Genomic DNA, 22,922 nt, shown 5'->3' on the forward strand with positions numbered 1-22,922 from the left:
GCAATAAAAACATGGAACCTACCAAAAGAAAGATTAGAGTCTCTTCATGCACACAGTTTGTTTCCAAGTCATCGGAGCTAGCTATCAAAATTTAACAAGCTTGGCTTAAGCGGATTAAACGGGAAAGAAAAAGTCAAACTCCTCCTCTACTTATCCCCCAAGTCATGATTTTTAAGATCCGTTGATGCTAAATGTTTTGAGGCCATGCATCCTTAATTTGAAAGCGCTTTTAATACCGTCTGATCCACAAGCGAAGACCACCATATTAACTTTAAACGTTAAGTGTCATGAGACAGATGTTACGGCGGCGACTCTGGAAGTCACAACGGTGATAATCAGGTCTTCAGAATGCCGGTACAGAGCCCCCTCGCAACCTCCCTTAAAACCCAATCCTCCCTTTGCACGCAACGATGCATGCTCGGGCATAAGAGCTTATCAGGTTGCGATCATTAGTGCAGCTTGGCGCCTGCAGGGAAAAAAAAGATTTGCACTCTAAATATTTTCAGTGCAACAAGCAGGGCCAAAATATTAGCCAAATGTCAGCCGGGTTGAGAAACAATAGGGATGGTTGTGTGTGCGCATGTGTGTATTTATTATTTTATTTTATTATATTATTATTCTGTGTGGCATAACAACCCGCACAGTTGAGCGTCTTGCTCTTATTTAAATGGAAAGTGTTGTGGGGAATGACCATGTTTAATTCAAAGACACGCTGGCTAACCTCACATTTATATTACACACACTCCCCAAAGTATGTATAAAAAAACACCTTGTAGCAATTTGCGCTAAGTGACATCTGCCGTTTAGGGTGGATTATCCCGCTCGGGCTTTAAAGCGAAAAACTTGTCACATTTAAGGCGCCCACTCTGACATGTTGCAATTGCATTTTTTGCAAGCTTGTAAGATTTATGCGCACTTACCGGTTGAGTCCACCCGACCAATAACATCCAATAAGAGAGATGGAGTGCAGGTGTAACTAATGAAAAGAGTGAGTGTAAACGCAAATACAGGGCTACCTTGAGAGTTGCGTTGAGTTTTTTGCGATGCAAGTTATCCTTCAGGCTGTTTTTTTTCTTTAACTCCCATGCACAGACTTGAGATACATACAAGTGCTGTTCGGTGGCAGTGAACTCAACTCACTTCACAATTAGCAACACTTTGTCAAATAGTGAACACTTTTTAAAATAAAATGGCTTCAAGCCGTTTATTGCCACTACAAGTTTAAGTTGACTGTTAAAACTAAACATAAAACACAGAGAATTATATTTTGTGTATTTGAAACAACTACATAGGCCTAGCGGTCAGTTCACTCATGAGGATGCTAATTAGCATCTATTTTGCAGAGGTAGAATTGGGCAATGAATCAAAATAATTTGATTAATCGTCATTTTCAAAATTTGCTAAATCATGAAATCGAGTTGTCTTCTGGATTATTGACAGCTGTGGTTTTTATGTTCTGTTACATCCAAATGTTATTCTGAGTTGTAACTTTGCACAAGTGGCAGAATGCTGGATGGGTGGTTTACAAGACAATAGTAATAGCGACCAACTACTTTGTAACTAATTGTGGCATTTATGTGCAAACTATGAATTTTACGTTTATGTTAAAACTGATTTAGAATCATTATACCTTTATTGTTGTCTGAACATTTTGCAAAGGAATTATTTTTGAATAAATTAAACTTTTAAATACATGTTTGCTGGGCTTATAAGAATAAAACTGATTAAAATCGTAATAGTCTTGAATGACTGAAAAAAACAAAAACAAAAATTGAGATTTAATTTTGCAGTGGTATAACTCATTAAACAATGGATTCAACACAAACAGTGCAGTGACACGTAGATAGCAGTCATATATTCTTCATCCTCTGCGAAGAACAACTGTGAGTTGAGACCTCTCAATAAACAGGCCAATATAAATTTCATACATAAATCCGATAGAGGAAAAAATTATCATAAAATTCTCGCTTTTAACCTTGTATTTTGTATGAGTGGAACCTCATGATGAATTGAGTGGCACCACATTGCAACTATTTGAGGACACACGGTATACCAATCCCGTCAAAAAATCTGACTAATTAGCCCTGCGCTGCCAACCAAGGTTGTGGAACAAAGTGGTGGCAGCCATTGCTGGAGTTTTCCCATTGGATTCCAGTAAGGGAAAGCTGCCTTCTCCTTTGCGGACATAATGATTCCATCCCGTGTGTGTACGCGTCCGTGTGGGTCCTTGCCTCAGCAGTTTTAGGTGTTCCCCTTCCCGCCTCCCTTATGACTGGGAAATGTAATGTGAGCTGAAAAGAAGAAGCGGTAGCAAGCGTACCAGTGTGGCTCATATTATTGTGGCGGTAATTAAAGCCGAGGTGTGGCCATTGTCGCATCGACACGCGATCGCGTCGGGTGTGGCGCTCAGTGAAGGTAAACAGGGGACAGCAAGAGTTCAGTGTTGTTGTAAACACACGCCATCCAGTTATGGCAACTTGAAGGAGTGCAGGCGTTTGTAAAAAAAATAAAAAATAAAAAATAAATAAAAAGGAAAAAAGTATGTATAAAATGTATACATTTTTATTTTATTTTTTGCTAAATATTTGGTTCAATTGTTGGACTTTTTGGAAATCATTTTAATGATAAATATTAGGATTTAGGCAGCCCTAATGACAATGATGATGTTGTGGTGACCAACAAGGCCTACTACCACCCCTCCCTTGAAGGTACCTTATGGGTCACCCACAATGTCCTAATTTTCTGGATTTGATGCAATTCTTCATGAGAAAATGTTGCCATGAATTTTGTCATTTTAGTAATAAAGGACACAAGGAAACCAATGAATCTTTAATTAATACAAATAATGCAATTAATTCCACAGTATCCATTTTGGACTTTGTGTTCCCGCAACACCGCTTGAGGTTATGAAACTGTTTTGGTTTTGTCACTTCTTTTCTTAAACCCTTTTTCCATGCCTGTGTCCCATTTTCTTGGCTGTCAGGCAGTTGTCAAATGAAAACAAAGGCAAGGATAAGGTGAAGAACACATAAGCCTACCTATGCAAATCCTCCACCTCAGCCGAGGTGCACGCTCACTCGCCTTCTTTCAAGGCTTTTTTCCAAAGAAGGTTTCAAACTCCTTTCTTGACGCAGCGTGTCTTCTAACACATGCTCCCCTTCGAGGTGGCGTTTGCCATAAACTGTCAAACTCGGGCTACAAAACGTGCCTGTCGACAGAATTTCTAGGTTAGGAATATGCCAATACTACTTCGAAGTCAGAAAAAATAAAAAGATTGGAACATCAACATGATCAAAGATGTGACCTTATAAAATCAAACGACTGGAGTAGATACATTTATTAAGAGTGAAAATTAAGTGAAATTTCATAACTCAGCACTTTTTTCTCCGGTGTATTGTGGCTTATATATATTTTTCAATTTGTGACATTTTAAAGTTACTGTTATTGCAGTAATTGGGTGACTTTAACCATGTTTAGGCTTCGTGTTACACTACAAAATACAGCGTTACATTAACTCTTTGACCGCCATAAACGTTATAAAACGTTTAGTATAAACCTACGGAAGGGCGCCGAGGACGTTAAAAGACGTTCACTATGGGTTTTTTTGGAAACGGGTGGATGACTTGGGCAGCTGTGCTGAAAGTATCAGGCAGATCTAGTTAGTATAATGACTCGTTTTGGCCCCTAGATGGCAGCGATGACTCTCTTTGCACAAGGTTGAATGGGCCGCCCACCGTGGGCGTCAGTAGAAGACGTGAGGCGGAGCTAGAGTCTTGAGGAGACAATGGCTGATGATGCAACGATGGCTGATCAAGCAACCGGTTGCAAGCAGCTCACGCATGAGCATTTTTTTCAAAGACGGAAAGCATCGATCAATACTAAAAAGCGCATTGATGTCGACGATGATGATGACTCCGAGCTTGACGCCAAAGTTGGAAGCCTTGACGCGACCGTTATGATCACGTAGTAAGCCTCTTCGGCTAGCGCTGCTAACGCCGGAAAACGCGCACAATAACCGACCGGGTACTTCTACACAAGCGGACATTCGATCGGGCGATGGAGAGTTGTCGAAAAGCACCGACCAATGCACATTGATGATGATGATGATGGTGAATCCCGAGGTTGACGCCACAGTTGGACGCCACAGTTGGACGCGGCCTTTATTCTCACGTCATAAAGCCTACCGGCTAGCGCTGCTAACGCCGTAGCTGCACAAGCGGACATTTTGTCGGACAATGAAGTCCCCGAGTCCAATGCATATTCATCGGAGGAGCGGGTACAGTCTGATCACGGTGAAGACACTGGTTCTGGACTACGATGCCACCATGAATGGAGTGGATAAGATGGATCAGAACATCTCTTACCACCCGGTATAGCAACTGAAGGGCATGAGGAAGCCAGACGTAACACCACCGTAACGTAACCGTAGCATGATCCTGATATTAGACTTGATGGCAACACACACTGCAGTATATGCTTGCTATTCCCCGGAAAAAACGGCCTGCAAGAAAGTGTAGCTTCTGCACGCGAAGAGGCAATCTGTTGTGCAAATGCTGTTGCGTCTCCTTGCACGCAGGGGAGTGTTACACAAAAAGAAAATCTGTCGTTGAAACATCCACATAATTGTAAATAGCACCACAGTTGCACACATTTGTAAATAGTTTGCCAAATTGTTGTCAAATTGTTACACTGTTGAATGTAAATAAACGTATTTTGCTATCAAAAAACACTTTTTCATTCTTGGTGGTAGTGTTTTATAGAAGTAAAGCACTATTTAGGTGTTTGTGGCATCATTTATGGACACAAAGAAGTGTAAAATTCACTAGAGTGCATGAAATAATATTGTTTCACTAAAAGCTTGATTTCTCCGTATTTTGGTCCAAAACAAGCGAAATCGGGTGAAACTAACCATTTTTCTATTGTTGATTACTAAAGAACGGAATAAGGTAGAAACAAACTTTTTTTTTCTGATGAAAGATGAAAGTTCAATCTTTCATTTGGTAGTATGTGCGTTTCCATAGTCCAAACAGAACATTTTCTGTGGACCTTGAAAGATCAGTCAAAATGCTTAAATCGGCTGGCACTGACGGCATCCCTTTTCTGAAATCGTCTGGCAGTCAAAGAGTTAAAAGACAAAATGAAGCAGAATTCATAACTCAGTCAGGTACGTGCAGTCATCGGGCGCTCAACAGGTAAGTCATTATAGCAGTCCAATTTGCAGCTTCACCCTTTCTGTAAGCCGAAGTGGCATGGAATCAGTTCCTTGGCCAAATTGGCTCGCGTCTGGAAAATGGTTGTGGTGTAAAGAAAAAACACTACACGGTCGCATGAAATGATACACAATTTAGCATTACTCATCTGCCTGGTATATATGCTTCAAATTTGGTAGTAATTAGGTGACATCTATAGGCCAATTTCACCTTTGAAAGACCCCTGAGAAATAATATAAAATGGCTGCTTGAAGCCAAAGCGGCATAATTCCTATGTCTTTCCAGTAACGAGCCATTGGAAGTAAATGTGATTAATGAAATAAATTCAAAATCGGACTTTGAAGAGTCCCGGCAACAACCCAAAAAGATCCTAAAATGGCCGCTTCAAGCCAAATCGTGGAATTCTCACATCTTTCATGGCAAAGATTAATGGACTAAATGTACTTATTTAAATAGTTTCAAAATCACACAGAATTTCATAACCCAGTCAACATGTTTAGTTTTTTGTGCCAACATTTTTCAGCTCTACAGGTCAGTCATTACAGCAGCACAAGCAGCCAGTCGTGATATCAGAGAAGATTAATAATTTGTTGACATTAAAGCTGCTCAATAGACAAACTTTTTGTTCGACCATTTATGACTCAAACATCTTCTAATTAGCAGATTAACACCTTAGCTGTTGACAATGAGTACTCCTGCAAGTTTTTGGCCAATAGTTTTCAGACTAGATTCAGGTTCAAATTTCCCGCCCTCTGTCTGCGGATGTGATGTCATGTGCGCATTGTGTAATTGCAGAAGGGAGTGTGCAGTTTAATTTTTCGGCCACACGTGGCAGTAGCGTTTTGAAATTCAATTTTCTGCTTTGAGTAGCTTTAACGTATTATTACCTACACAATACATTGTTAAATTACTATTACTGTTATCAAGGATTACTGTGGGCCTCATTTTTATAGCTCACATACAACTATTGCATGTTCATATGCAAGCTTTTAATATGGCTTTGACAATTAAAAACATGTTTTTTTAAGCCCAGCGCAATGGGTATTTTACATTTTCTCTGAGTTCTGTTATTTACTCAAATGCGGTTGCAAAACAAAAGAAAACATTGGTTTGTAGGGTGAATATAGCACAGCAAATTAGGTCTATTGTGTGAAAAAGTATGTTGTTCATAGTTGGACAAGGTTTAGAGTTTTACCCGTCTGACAAAATAAGAGCAGCTAACAGCTTTTCTGTGTTTTGTTTTTTTGTGGCTGACAATCAGCGCATTCCCAAACCTGCCCTGCTTGAGAGCCTCCTCTGCAGTGTAGAGTATCACGGATCGATTTGCACGCGGCAGAGTGAAAACCATTCATTCTTATTAATAATAAATTAGCAAGTTATCATTTTCACAAGGCGACACTTAGCGGGAATATGCCTCATGCCATCAGTGTGGCTGGCTTTAATGGAACACTTCCATTTAGGCCTTTTTGCAGGCCATTAGCGGGCAACTTGTTTGCAATTAATTCCAAATAAAGCCGCCTCGCCCCTGTAAATTGTTTACCCCAATGAGATTGAGCCACTTCAGGCTGTTTAAGCCAATAAACATAATGTCTTCATTTGTGTTTTGCACATGAAAATTGAGACGTCTGACCTGTAACCGTTTCACAGTTATGAAACTCATAAACTTTGGCAGCCATGATCCGCCCAAACACTATGAAGGAAAAAAACGTCAAATTTCTCAGAATTTTGCATCACCCATCTCTGTAGTGTAGGTGTTTCAAAATTGGTAGCAATTAGACGAGTGGTCCGAAAACTTGTTGGAGGTAGTTTTCTATGCACATTCACTGAATCCCTTCATTATTAAAAAATAAAATAATATTTTTTTTCTTTCAAATTCAAGACATAAGTATAGCGGGTATCAGTGAACAAAATGAACAGTGATTAGCCTTTTCATCAAATCTGGCTCTCTTCACTTTGAATTCAGAAAGTGTTGTGTTCTTTAACAGGGTTCTAAATTAGTACCCGCCAACCCGCCAAATGCGGGTCAAAATTCAGTTTGTCAGATGCTGAAAAAAACTTACCGGCCGGTGAAGATTGAGGCAACATTTAGGGCTGGCTGAGAATAGATTGAAACCAGGACTAACATTTGTTTATGGTGCCTGTCAGCCTCATTTGCCGACTGGAAGAATACTTGCTGAGACCAACGAATAAGTGTGCGCATGCCCGCGTCACGTTCTCCCACGCGGGTGCACCGGCTGGCGCCAATCACAACTGTGCCTTAACTATGTTAACGAGTCGCCTCACTTACAATAAGATTATAATGTGCAAAGGATGGCATGATATGTCGAAGTTAACGGAGTGTTGTGTCGTTCCCTTTACTGGGTCAACTCAAATGTAAATAACGAGCTAAAATTTTGCAGCAATTAGCATTAGAATACAGCTAAGTTTCATCGAGATTAACATTCCTCCATTCAAACACTGTCAAAAAGAGCTTGTTGTTGATCTCTTAAACTCTGCTGCCACCTGCTGGCTGTATTTGTAGTTCCTACCATTGCTTTAAGCCACCCCTTCATGTCAGGAGCGACATCAAAGCCTTCTCTATGCTCTTGCATAGGAAAAAAAAGAAAAATCATAAAAATACGTTTTTGGGAGTGAAGACAAAGTATTAAAACACGTATTAACATGCTTTTGGGTTTGAATGAGTTAAATTAATTGTCCAAAGGGCCACACATGGAAAAATCAAAGGAGGCCAGGGCAGCTTTGACATATTTTACTTAACACTAAAGCAGTTCAACAGTGTAGATGAAGACATGTCAAGCTAGAATATAAAATAATATATAAATATAGTTGGTGGAAAACCAGCTAGGTAATACAAGTAAAACATTACTGATTTTTCAAGTACAATGCAGGTAAATGACAAGGACGTGTTAAATGTTATCTTAGTCTGTCATGTGTTGTGAGCTGCTAAAAATGATTGGGCCTAGTTTGGACACGCCAAACAGAATAGAAATCGAGAATAGTTTGTAACCGTAAGTGTTTAAATTCAACCAATGCTCAACCCTAGATAAACTCTTTTTTACTTGTTTTGTTCTCGGTCATTTGTACCCTTGGCAGTGACTCCTACTTTCCAGTACTTCCATTAAATAACTGTGCCGTAATTACATTTACTACACTGAGTGAGAAACAAACATAAAGGTAGATTAAAACAGCAGAGCTAAAGTAAAAAAAAAAAATGCTGTTACAAATTCTGATTGGCTGGTCACTTTAGAGTCATGTCGAGTGATAAAAAAATAATAATAAAAAAAAGAACCCTGCTTGTATATCCCATCTCCATGCAGCTAAAGGAAGTGTTCAATCTTGAGAGAAAGTGGCTTTGGGCCGGGGATAAATGTTAAATAAATTACCAGAGGATTCTACAGCCAATTTTTTAAACAAGGGGCCTATCGATCAAATACTAAATATTTTTTACCCCTAAGAGGATCAAAAGGGCAACAGGGCCTTTGAGGCTGCTGCTCCCCATCTGTGAAATGCCCTCCCTGACCATCTCAAATGGTGGATAAAAAAAAAAAAGAACTACAAATCTTCCTTTGTCAAAAAGCTTTTCCTGGTTTTCTTTTGTTTTTGATTTATACCCTTTATCTGTTGTTTGATTTTATTGCTATTCCGTTTCCTGCACTTTGAGATTTTTCTCCAAATGTAAAGTGCATTATAAATAAAATATGTTGTTATTATTGTTATTATTATTGTTATTATTATCGTTATTAATAGTAGTAGTAGAAATAGTATTAGTATTATATCAAGGAAATGCAGTCAAATGCACACCCTTAATGTTTTCAGTCATTGCCTCCCTCCTTTCCCAGTCAAATCATAGCAAATTGATTCATGACACAGCAATAACAATATTCCTTGTCGTGGCGTGAGTCGGAGATTGCCGTTTCACCCAAGTCAAATTGGACGAGCGACGTGACTCGTCGCCTTGAGATGCCTTCCTATCTGTCTAAACCCATAGAAGCGAGAAGCAAAGAGAAAAACATCAAACTTTCAATACCCCAGCGTACCATGAAGACGCAGGGGTTGGGGGTTGAAAAGGGGAAGGAGGAGGGGGGGCTTTCTATCAGGCCTTGCAGCTTTCGGTGAATTATTCAAGACAGCAGCGAAAGAACAAGAACTCTAAGTGCAATTACCCTTCGCTCCTCTCTTCTCTGTGTGAGTCGCCGTTATGTAATGGCTTTCATCTTCTCCAGCCCGATTATGACTTCGGGAGGCATTGCTAAAATCTACACACTTTCTCCCCTCTTTAGAGGGCCCAATAAGCACCATGTGACCAAGAAGAAAAACACATACTGTGATTTCAGGACCGACCAGACGCCCGGAGTGGCCATTTAAAACAAATGTTTTACGAAAAAAGCTTGTCATTTTTACATGGGTGTCCCTGTGATAACACCATTAGTTTGATTTTACCGGTACATTTCACAGACATGGGTCCAACCTACATTTAGACGAATGTGACTCACCGCTCTTGGCAATTTGTCAACTCACACATGGCACACCTTCAGCAAACAGATAGTCAGCTGCTGATCTTCATCATACTTTGTAAATGTGCACTTCCTTTTACAACATGGGGCAGTATGCAAGACAATTGCAGAAACATTTGTTTTAAAGTTATTTAGCCATTTTCAGCAGTAGAAAGTTAATATTTTGTCTTGAATTAATGTAATAACTTCATTATTTTTCATGTACAATTAATACCTTTAAAAACACATTGTGCCACTTCATGTCAGCTGAAGATCATGGGTGCTCAGGAAACGACCAGTCACATTAGTTAGATGTCACATTAAATATAGACAAAATATTATCTTCTGTTGAAAATGAGTCAAGTATCCCATATAACACACAAAGTACAGACAACCTTGGGCAATATACTTAAACTATCTCCAGTCAACGTCAAAATTGCCCTTCAAACGCCTACATCCTTTTTAAACAAGGGTGAGGACTCAAGGACCCTCAACGATCGCAGGTACTTTGTTTTAATAAACAAAATACCAATAATATTGAGTATTAAACTAATGACTAATCCATTCCCTGCCAAAACTTTAATATAACTGTAAATGTGTACTGCCTTTCTGAAGATGGACCGAGACTCACAGTACTCTCCAAGGCTCAAAAATTGGTTTGAGTCCAATTGTCAGTACCAGGGTATTGGTACTTTTGTTCTGTTGTTTGTGGTAATAAATGTTAATTTATTTAACAATAAAATAATATTTTTTTTAAAGAACATTCACTTTAACAGTTATTTTTCATTAAATAAAATCTGACAAATAATAAAACCTGATGAATTTAAATGAGCCAGAGAGGATGGAGTAAAAAAAATAAAATGAAAAAGTCAAGGTATTACATTAATAATATGTAAATAATACCAAATTAATTACAAAGTGAGACACAAAGTTCTTTACAATGAACAAGAACGGTAAGCAGTAATACAAAAACAAAAGATAAATAATTGTATTAGTGTTATTTTGATTCTTTGTGCAGTTGTTTAAACACATTTTCAAGAACTTGCCTGCCGCACATAGCACGATGAATTCGAACCCAATTTGGGAGTAAAATCTCGCAAAAATTAACAGTTGGAAGAGGACGTAAATGACAATGAAGAGAATAATTGGGACTCGGGAGCAAACTCATTTTAATGTATCCGACGCAGTATGTAATGCTTGCTAGTGCTACATGTTGGCCACAATTAGATTTTGCAATTTTATTGTTACCCATGAAGTTATGAACGAGTATGTGGTAAGTAATGTTCTAAAACTCTATAATATATTGTAATGATGGTAAAGCCACACACCTTACAACATGATTCGAATCCTAGCCACCGTTCGGCTTCAGCACCAAGAAGTCCACGCACCAGGTGGGCCACCACGCTCAACCAAAGCATGCTAGGAACCGCGAAGCTTTACTCTCGTTTGGTTTGCCGGCGGTCAAATCTCGCTTGCTCCCACACAAACCCGGAAATGTAGAGTGAATGAAATCCAGTGCGAGTGGGTGACGTCATGCACTGCTGCGTTCAAGTGCGCCATAGAAAATTACCAACACATCTTCTCCTACTCACTCACAATTTAAGATGCGCTTTGGAATATGGCACTGTCTGAATTAAAGTGATTCGTGCCGTCATCGGTACTGATCTCACCCAGAGTTAAGTCATACATTGAATCTCTGGTAATCTCCCCCACACCCCACCCCTTGAAATATTTTCTCATCGGATCTGCACGGATCACGTAGGTGACCTATTCTGGTTTCAAAATTAAGAATTTCGCCGAAAGGTGAGGGATTTTCATGAATGGGAAGTGCCCGGAAAGCATTGTCATATTCACACATATTCATACACCAATTTTGAATGTACCTGTGTCACATACAGAGACAGGCTTATCAAAAAACAAGATTGTTTTGTGATATTTTTGGTGCTACTGTTGTGTGCTGCTACTAATGAACTGACTCATTGTCTGAAAAGCACACACCGTCTACACAAGACAATCTTAAAACGGGCTTTGCATACTTGTACAAGAAATGCTTGCATGTAAATCAAAATTCAAAGTTAATTTTGAATATCGTGTCACCATTGTGATGGAAATGTGAGCTACTCTGCTAAGTGGAATCTAGTACGAGAGGGAGGGTGCTTTGTTAATGCAGCTGGTCGGGGTCCCGTGGTCACCTACACTACAATTAACAGATCAATGCGGGCTAAATGTTAAGTGTATTAAATGATCCCAAGAGGCGCAGGGGCTCAGCTGGCGAGATGGGCTACCAACTTCTTCAGGCATCCCGTTTTAGGGGTGTGGGGGTGAGCTCATCATCTATCACTGTGCAACCCCACTCTAAGACCCTCTTGTAACCCCACTCACCTAATTAAATTGCCTCCTTTGGATTAGCCCTCCCTCGGAGACAGACTATTGTTCTTGTCGTCTTGACCACACCACCCTTTTTAGTCTTAGCTCCTTCAACTCTCCGCGAGCTTCACATCAATTATCTTACAGTATTAATACGAGGAAGAGCAAGATATTCAGGCTTCACAGGATTTGCTTCTTCAACTGTGACAGTTCAACCAAGGGTCAATAGTACTCTCTGTTAGATCCGTTGGATATGGAACAGAGGTTGCAGCACCACCGCAAATTGTGGGACAGGGGCAATGTTTAAATTTCAACCGAACCATTTACAAAAATGACCATGTCTCCATCCAAACATTTTCTATTCTGCTTATCATGTTCAGTGTTTTTAAAAGCAGGACACTCGGGCGAAAGGCAGACTACACCCTGGATTGGTTGCCAGTCCAATGCCCACACTGCTGGCACGCAAATCAGACGAGCAAACCACTGACTTACCACCACAGTTGAAGTGCTTTACAGCCCCATCAGGGCCTTCAACGCTGCCTCCGATTTTGCCTCCTTAAGAACCATGGGCAATACGGTGAGCTAGTGGTTAACAATTCTGCCTCACAATTCTGAGGATTTCATCTCAGGCCCCTCCGTGTGGAGCTTGCATATTCTACCTTTGCTTGCGTGGGCAGTCTGGCTTACTACCAAATTCCCAAAACTTGCATTTTAAGTTCACAAATGGTTGTTTGTTTGGATTTGGCTGCCGACCAGTCCAGGGTGCTCTCCGGCTCTCGCCCAAAGTTAGCCGGGATAGGCTCCAGCCTACCTGCAATCCTAATGAGGACAAATGCTTTCGAAAATGGATTGAATAAGAATTTTTTTTTGATTCAGCAAGGTGAGATCTGAATTTATCGTTTCAACAAAATGGATACTTGGAAGTATAAAAGCAGTGACGTTTACAGCATTTAGAGGTTTAGCTTCTTTAGCTCTTTTCTTATTACTTGAAAATTACATTAAAAAAATGTTTTTCCCCCACATCTTCCAGGTCTACGTGGATGATTATAGTCTAATAAAGGGGTGGTTTTGATGCTGAATTTACACATCTGTATATGGGTAGATGAAAATGAAGATTTAAATTTTGCGTGAGTTGCATCACGTCCACAATGTGTTTGCTTGAGACCAAACATTATCCAGGTGTGTTGTAACATACCTATAATTCATTTTACGACTTTCCACAAGTTTCAGTTGAGGGCTTTCCGCTTGACATACAAGCACATACAACTCAACTTCAGCTTGAGTGCAAAGGATTCCAAAGTACAGCAGTGAGTGACTAAGTGGGAACTGTCAATAAAGCTATTTTGTGTGAACACGAATTGAAATGCCTTCCTCGTTGATGAATCTGGGACACGGCGGAAGGGTTTGGGTGACTGCCTCAAGCTCCGCTATCGAGCTTCCTAATTAAACTATTAATCTCACATCATTAACCTCCACAGACCCCCATCTACCCTCCACTTTGTGACATTGCTGCACTTTGGCTTATGAAAACAACTCCATTTCCTTTATTTTGTTGATGCTATCATTCTACAAATCGGCCATATTGCTTTTTCCGGATCATTTTCCTGCCACCACGGTCCCTGTAGTCCATCTTTGGCTGGCCGGGGACCGCAGCTGTGTGCTAAATGCATTACTCTCTCCAAGTGGCTCTCCAAGGTGGATATGGTTACCTTTAATTAAAAGATAATCAATTTCTCTGTCCCCTGTTTGATTTTGAACCGGGAGACCATATGGACCGTTAAAAAAAAAAAAACAATCCAATTTCCAGCCGCCCAGCTGCCCGTCTGGTTGCACCCCGACCCACCCCCCCTGTCCACAAACCACTTTGGCACATGCATTACATCACCAATTGTAAGAGCTTTTCGAGATTGCCAATTTAATCTAAAAGCTTGTCTTACATGGCACACTGTGGGGAGCTGCTGTTTAGGTCACAATACTATACATTGTAATAGGAGGCTATTTTGTAATTCTAGCTCCACTATTGTTAAAAGTTGATTTCAACTTTGTCAAATTTATTCTGCATATACTGTTGAAAGAAGAACTAAACCCAAGATTGGAGAAGAATTTGTGAGAATGTGACTTGTATCAGCAATTACTACCTGCTTTATTGACCAACAAACCATAAAATACTTTCAGCAAACACAAGCTACACATCGGTCAGCTCCATTTACAGTATCTAGCCTGCTAATGCCCAGCTCTGTTGACTTGACTTAGTCATTAGAATTTGGTTGGGCTTTGACCACAAAAGTTTTGTGTCATTTTTTATTGGTCTAATTATGATAGACATGCCTTCTAAATTATAAATATGTTGATGAGAGAATTGACTTCAGTGGGGTAAACGTCTGACAACGATTTGAATTGAATGTTAGGTTCGCAATTAAGCATCACACATCTGTCTATAAACGTGGTTCTTTTGCAGCAATTAGACAAATGCTCTACTCTCAACTCTAGGTAATACTTTGTCCTGCACTCCCAAAAATGTATTTATATGTTTTATGTGTTTTTTTATGCTAAAGCATACAGAAGGATTTGATACAACTTCCTGACATGAAGAGGTCGCTTAAAGCAATGGTAGTTATTACTAAAAACGGCCAGATGGTGGCAGCAGAGTATAAGAGATCAGCCAGGGCTATATTGCAACTAGCTCTTTTTGCCAGTGTTTTCAACAGATTTGTGCATAATGATGAAACTTAGCTATATTCTAATGCTGCATAATTGCTGCAAAACAGATACAAATAAAAAAAAAATCCTGATGAAAGAAGAGCCTTCAATCTTTATTTTGGTGGGTTCCATGTTTTTTGTTTTTTTTTTGCAATGGAACACAATATTCTGTGGGCCTTGCAAAATCAGTCAAAATTCAGTAAAACAACTGGGAGCAAAGGGGGTTGCTTCAGTGAAAATGGCTGGGAGTGAATGAGTTAAGGGGATATCAACCCCAAATTTTTCAGGGTCTGAATTTCAAAATACATTTGAAGGACACTGAGGGGCTAACATTTACAAGTATAAGATGGCTTTAGAAAGGACGACATGGAGTGAATAATTCTATAGGTCAAACGTGTGGGAACACATATGGGTCGATATTCTAGAGTCACTTTAAAAGGTAATAAGTTAATTATGGCGGCATCGTAATCCTCGGGCGTGTGCCCGAAGGAGGCCTTTGTGGTCGCCCTGGCATGAAAAGCCCGCCCAGATTATAACAAGAGAGGCACGCAGAGGCGACACATACATCAAAAGCTTATTAACGCCGGCGAAATAACTCAACGGCAGCGCTACACAAAGATGGGTTGCTCCAAGAAGCCGGCCGTGTGACTTTGAGGCCGACCTTGCGGGCTTCGAGGCCTATTGTGTACAAGTACGGTTGGTGGAGAGCCCCCCTGCTTGATTAGGCTTAGCTCCCAGGGGAGGATCGATGGGGATGTCTGCGATCAGCACTCACTGTAATAACACTGCATTGTGTGTACTCAATGACAACACAAGACGAACAATGTCACCGAGCTGATAATGCCGCCCGAGGACTTATTTGTGCTGCCGAATCACGACGGAGCTGTAATTGTGCAGCAAAATGAAGGGGCGTTTAAAAGGCAACAAGCAAACGTCTGCATCTCGCGGTCGCTTGGCTCCGTCGCGGAGGACACTTTGCACGCCACTTGTTCCAAAGCCAGCTGCTTCAGAGCACCTCTGGCCAAGCTAAGGAACCGACAAAGCATCCTAGGAGCGAAGACTATTCTTGGAAACACACAAACATGGCTTGTACATTTCTAGTTTCTTCTTTTTCTTCTCTTTCTGCCCACACGCAAACTGAGTGTCAGGTCACTGACTTTGGGGAAAACTCAAGATTTAATTCAAACCCAAAGAGATGCACTGGGGAATTTTCATGAAGATTTTGAGGACCCCTCATTCACTAAATATGTCCACTACAAGTGTGCAATATGGACATGGCTGTATATATCCTAATATTTTGACATTGTATGATCAGAATTTTGATGAGATAAAAAACATGTTTACATTGATTGCAGGACAAACAACCAAAATGTACACGCATTGTCAAAAACTGCAGTCTGTTTATTATATGTGGTTCCAATCTGGTCGCAATCAGACAACATCTTTAGGACAGTATGGGGCCCTAGAAATGGCCACTTTAAAAAAAAAATGGACTCCCTGCGTCTTTTTAGGCATTGGCTGACAATTATTTGCTTTGTGTCAACTCATGATGGAGTTTGATGACGGTTCTGGTGTGCGTGGAAATTGGCAGCAAAGTTTGCAAACAACACAAAATGTCATAACTTTGCTTTTAGCTTTTTCTAGTGGAATTAGTGGAAGTTTTTCATCCTCAGACAGGGTAAACACGACATATGGAAGATGTTAAATTGCTAACCTTGTGAGTTTGTGTCGTGTGTGTCAGCGCAGATAACAAACTCCTCTAAAATTGCTATAGCAATGTGGAATCTAAATTAGTTAGGTTCCAATAGGCCATTAGTGCCTTTGGTGATTTGCCATGCAACTTAAAATTGGTGGTTTTGTTCTACAGTAGTTAGAGCCCATGACCTTGATCACTTTCTATCACAAGAGAGACAATTCTGGTGGATTTCTTCTTAAGACTTTTAAAAATCTTGTAAAGAGACAGACTGAAGTTTTGTAATCATAAACCTGTCATGCACACTTTCCCATTATATCTGTCTGCCGTCTGCACTATAACACAGGAAATCCAAAACCGGCACTATCAAGTTCACATAACTTGAGTTGCAGAGAAATTACAGGCACCACATTTACACAACCCTGCTATTAGTGGTAGGTGTTATTTTCGCCCCCCCAACGTTCTTATTTTAATTCCATGTCTACTCCATGCTGGCGGTAATAACAGGTCTGCTATGCCCATTTTTTTCTCGCATGCATGGACACTAAAATACAAGTGTAGCTTAACCTCAGACCAGAAACGGGCTTCATTGGGCTCCTTTTGAGTTTTATCTTCCCTTTCTCAGTGGGAATTCTTTCTTGTACCCGTATCACTTATTCTTTTCCAAGCGCGCGTGTGGCTTTATTTGTAAAATGAGAGACAAGGGCAATATTGCTCAGTAGGAAGCGTGCGGTCGGTCATCACGCATTGGACAGTTGGGTTGAACTAATGATTATGCAAGACTGCAACACTTGAGTTAAAAATTCGTAAATAGATATTTTACATACATAAATAAATAAATGAAAGAAATATTCAACAGAGCTTGGCAATGCATAGAATTAATTTGATTAATCCGTCATTTTGAAAATTGAATTCTTGACTCACGTCTTCGAACACCCAAGCAAAGCAAGATAAGCCGAACGTACCTTGAAAACGGGTAGCCGAGTGAAGTCGAACAAAGCCGAGCAATGCCGAATGCTCACGTTGCGGTAGTTAAGACGATGCGTTGCTCATTTCCAGTCAGATCGTAAATACTCCCGGAGGTGCTCCATACTTGCGAGTGCATTTTGATTTTTCTACGACAATTTTCTTCGCCATGAGCCCAAGACAACAGTGCCAGTGGCAGCAAAGAAAAACATACAGTGCTATGAACCACAGTGGAATTAGGAAGGAGATTATCGTGCAGTTGTAACTACCGTGACTACTTCTGTAAATACAGGCACGAGGACCCCCCTTAGCTGTTCAAAAACGCATACATATACACATATACATATATACATATACACATATGTGTGTATATACACACACACATATATACATACATATACACATATATACATATATACATATACACATATGTGTGTGTATATACACACACATATATACATACATATACACATATATACATATATACACACACATATAATATATATATACATATACACACACACAAATAAAAAGTAACAATCTGAAAGAAAAATATATTTATGTAAATAAAAACAAATACTGAAATGTAACTAAATACAACACACTAAAAATAAAGTCCAAAATTAATTAACATAGACAAATGATTAGGAAAATAATGAAGATAATGGAAAATTTTAAAAATTCCCTTAATAAAACAAAAAGAAAATAAATAACAAAATAAAAGTGACAGGAAGACAAGCTGTACCTTCCAGATTAAGGTCATAGAAAAACAACAAAGCCACATCACCTAGATACTTCATACCAAGTTCAAGAAAGCAAAGGGTTCACTGAAACGAATCTCACATGAAAGGAAGGTCCAGTTGTCGTGGCTCAATTGTGGGTGAGCAGTGTGTGCGCGTGTAATTGAATTACGGCGACGCTTTGACAGCACTATAGGTGAGGTCATGTGTTGAATTAATTCCGTCCCTGACCTTGTGTTGGCCGCGGTAAAGCCTCTCAAGCCCTTCCGCCATAAGACCCAAAGGTGCGGCAAAAGTGCCACATCTTAGTGCACCTTTTTCCAGCCTGGGCTGTCATTCACAAAGACAGCAGATGGAGTAGAGACACAGATGACTCTTTATTATAACACAGTGGAGCCTCAATATTGATAAAAGACGACGGTATAACTGAGAAAAAAGGAACCTTGTAGTGCATGCATTTCTGATGTGGCTGCTCAGTAGAACAGGGTAACAATATGGAGCAAAGCAACAACTTACTGTCTGCCACAGAGTAGATCACGGCGCAGCTGAGGAGAAGGGGCAGGACGAGACACGCCCCTCTGTGTGGGGGCGGTGCCATGTCTCAAGGTCGGCACTGCTGCTGCTGCTGCTGCTGCTGCGCCCGTCCGTCCTCAGTCGTCGTCCCCCTGCTTAGACGCGACCCACTCTGATGCGATCAAAGGCTAAAACCTGCAAGGACAAACAAGCACAATTAATTACAGAAAATTAACATTGCAGACATTTAGAGTAACGTAATTAATCCATTAAAGATATCCATATACTCAGTGACACAGAACTTGTCTAGTTTCTTTAATACCTACTGTTGCTAATGCAACCTTATTCTCTCTCGCTTTTAGAAAGAAAAAAAGAAGAAGAAGATAATTTTATGACAAAATAGCACTTGTATGTTTTACCTTTAGCTAAGGATATTTGAGGGTTTCTGGAAGTAAAACAGAAGCAAGAAAACTAAAATGCCAGTTTGACGTTTGACCATAGTTTTAAAAAGTCAAGGTTACAATAACTAATACTGGTTGTCACCGGTAAGGGTTCTTCTAAGCAGGGCATAATATGCTTGGCTGCTAGCACAGTTGAGTAAACGAGCCACCTCTTTGAAGTTATTTGTGTCCAATTAACTTTTTTTCTCCCCCTTCTCAGTGAGCATAGAAAGGATGGATGAGCAGCTACGCACAGAGGAGAAGGAGGAGGAGGGAGGGAGCAAGACGAGAGACACTGTGCAAACACAGAAGCCTTTTTGCCCTGTTAATATGCATTGTCCTAAAAAAAAAAAATTGCACCAGCGGGTACTAATTAGTCTCTAGGACAACACGAGTAGCTTACAGTTCTGTTCTAAAAATAGCTCACTAGTGACGGGACACTGACTCACTAAGAAGAATGTTAACAACTATGTGTGTATTTAAAATTAACATGGTATGTGTTTCTTCTGTACCAAATAGTCCATATTTTGTTTTAAAAACAAAAGATTGTGTTCAATGGGAAAAAAAGTGATATTTGTATTTATCCAAATATTTAAAAAATATATATTTTGAACTGCAATTTTATTACTGTGATACTGTGATATTTTTACCATCAGAATCTATTATCGGACCATGTCTAATGACATCAACATTCTGTCCAGAATTTGTTCCAAGATTAAGCATCTATCTACCTAGCAACCTATCAAATATACAACAGAAAACAATATTGCAATCTAAATATTCTGGACACAGTTTTCTACACGATCATTTAAGTATCTACCAACCAGAGATAGTGTGTATGAAATGAAAATATCCTGGCCACAAATTGTCAAGGAAATCACTCACGTAATCCACTTATCTAACGATTTACCAAAAATAACATATCTCAACAGAAAACAAGAAAATTACCTTAATAATCTGGACACAATTTCCTCAGGGGTTAATGAAAAATAAAATATCTACCTACCTATCCACCTAACAAATAATATGCATTACATCAAAGTGGAATCTCAATATCATTATCAATATTCTGCTCCAACTATACAAAGCTTGGAGCAGGCGCCAGCCTATGCAAAGCGAGTAAAAACCAGTAACACCGTAGCAGACAACAAATGTGCAGTTATAATTGATAGGAAGAATGCAAGAAAAACAAAAAGGAAGCAGTCCGTAGTGAGGCTCTTCCAGAAGAACAGCGTCCACTTGACGCTCCCCATTAGGAAGAGTGCGGCCCCAGATGGTTTCAAATGAACAAAAGTGCCACGATGTCACTAAAATACAACATGTATGCACAGCTAAACCCCACCACCCTCTCAACCCGTGACCCCCCGGGGAACACTGCGAGCAGCATGTGTGCCGCAAATGAAGCACAATTAAGCAAGCTGTTAAGGCGAGAGCATTGGTGTTAAAACAGTCGGAGGAAATGTGGTAGAAGACAAAAAAAATGTCTATTCCAAAGCATGTGGGGTTTCTTTTTTGTCTTTTTAGGAATTAGATTTAGTGGAGGGAATAATAGGATCAAGATATATGACCTAAACTTTTTTCCCTTATAGCCTGCAGTTTCTGCCTAATGCTATTACAAACAAAGTAACTGTGCGTGCCCATAAATTGCACTAACAAAATTTCTTATCCTCTTGCCCGTGGGGCATCTTTGATGAGCAATTGTAACGCTATAAAGCAGACCCACAGTATGGTACGGATATAAATCTCGTCTGCTCATGGAATTATAGCAGCATCTCCAGAAGACTTTGGGGGTAAAAAAAAGAAAGAAAAGTTTTTGAAAAGTTATGTCTTGAAGAGCTTACGACAATAAATCTTAAAAGTGTGTGGCATATTTTCACACATGCCAGGTGGCCAGTCAGCTTTAGTCTATTCATTTCGGATAGATATGTCAGCATGTCAGGGAGACAAAGCCTCCGGTATTTGCAGTGGGGGGTGGAGAGGGAGGAAAAACGTTCCTTCTTGAGCGCCGGGAGCTGTTACAGCGTGTTACTCACAAGGTTGTTTCAAAATATTTGCCGGACACCTTTTCCGAGTGCCCTGCGGGGGAATCGAGACTGAGAAAAAAACAAAAGCCCAAGTGTCAAGATTTGGTGTTTTTTTCCTGTGAGAGCACGACTGAGTGGAATGACTCAAAGGAATGTAGCAAGTTATCTGAAACCTGGAGCCTCGCATGAGCTCTTCGCCTTCGGGATCGGCAGGTCAGACTTTTTAAAAGATCGGGGATCGGTGATCGGCTGGAAAATTGTGATCGGTGAACCCATACTTCAAACCAAAATGACAAGACAGCCATGCGAAAATCAATAAAGAACCTGTCATGCTGAACACCCTTTTTAAACACATTCTGTGTTTATCAGACGCACTCTGGTTCAAAGCATACCATCAGTCTTCGTAAATTTTTGTCACATTGTGTAGGAAAAAAACTAAAGCATAATACTGAAAGAGGATCTGGAACGTGGTAAACTAAAATTGTATGTGGAAACATGGCAATTAAGTGCTAAAACGACACATTTGGGTACATTATCTACAAACCCAATTGCAAAACGTTGGGACACTATACAAATTGTGAATAAAATCTTAATGCAATTATGTGGAAGTGCCAAATTTGTATGTTTTATTCAGAATAGAACATAGAGAACAGGTCAAAAGTTTCAACTGAGAAAATGTATCATTTTAAGGGAAAACTATGTTGATTTTAAATTCCATGGTGTCAACAAATCTCAAAAAAGTTGGGACAAGGCCATTTTCACCGCTGTGAGGCATCCCCTCTTCTTACAACAGTCTGCAAACGTCTGGGGATCGAGGAGACGTTTCTCAAGTTAATAAATAGGATCGCTGTCCCATTCTTGTCTATCACGCGTCTCTCTAACTGTTCAACTGTCTTGGTTTTTTTTTGTTGCACCTTCCCCTTTATGATGCGCCAGATGTGCTCTATGAGTGAAAGAAGTGGACTGCAGGCTGGCCATTTCAATACCCGGATCCTTTTCCTACGCAGCCATGATGTTGTAATTGGTGCTGCATGTGGTCTGGCATTATCGTGTTGAGAAATGCAAGATCTTCTCTGAAAGTGATGATGCCCGGATGGGAGCATGTTTTGTTCTCCAATCTGAATATACCTTTCTGCATTGACGATGCCTTTCCAGATGTGGAAGCTGCCCATGCCACACGCACTCATGCAACCCTATACCATCAGAGATGCAGGCTTATAAACTGAGTGCTGATAACAACTTGGGTTGTCCTTGTCCTCTTTAGTCAGTATGATATAGCGCCCCAGTTTTCCACAAAGAACTTGGAATCGTGATTGGTCTGACCACAAAACAGGTTTCCACTTTGCCACACTCCATTTTAAATAACCCCTGGCATAGAGAAACGCCTGCGCTTCTTGGTCTGCTTTAGAAATGGCTTCTTCTTTGTACTGGCGAGTTTCATCTGGCAACGGCGGCTGGCACGGTGGATTGTGTTCACCCACAATGTTTTCTGGAAGTATTGCTGAGCCCTTTCTGTGACTTCCCTTAGAGTAAAGCATTCCTGTTTGCGGTGCAGTGCCGTTTAAGGGCCCGAAGATCATGGGCATCCAAGTAGGATTTTTCGGCCTTGACCCTTACGCACAGAGATTGTTCCAGATTCTCTGAATCTTTGGATGATGTTATGCATTGTAGATGATTACTTCAACCTTTTTGCAATTTATCTTTCTGCGCAACATTGGAGGAATTGGTGGTTCTCTACCCAAGAGACACTGCCACTCCGAGAAGCTCTTTTTATAC

At 40.2% G+C, this 22,922-nt stretch overlaps 1 protein-coding gene across 12 annotated transcripts in view; it reads right to left on the reverse strand.

Annotated features, from left to right (window-relative positions):
* The window catches only part of LOC147180940 (receptor-type tyrosine-protein phosphatase F-like), a 255,476-nt gene that overhangs the window by 136,211 nt on the left and 96,343 nt on the right, over positions 1-22,922 (reverse strand). For all 12 annotated transcript variants that reach the window (XM_086074986.1, XM_086075071.1, XM_086075061.1 and 9 more), the window contains exon 2: positions 18,686-18,877. In XM_086074986.1, the coding sequence (XP_085931112.1) occupies positions 18,686-18,767 (82 nt within the window). In that variant the 5' untranslated portion in view covers positions 18,768-18,877. The remainder of the gene's footprint in view (positions 1-18,685; positions 18,878-22,922) is intronic.

This window comes from Leptonotus elevatus, chromosome 1 (assembly GCF_054856555.1).
Source record: "Leptonotus elevatus isolate MCC_2025b chromosome 1, RoL_Lele_1.0, whole genome shotgun sequence".
NCBI classification, from domain to species: Eukaryota; Metazoa; Chordata; class Actinopteri; order Syngnathiformes; family Syngnathidae; genus Leptonotus; species Leptonotus elevatus.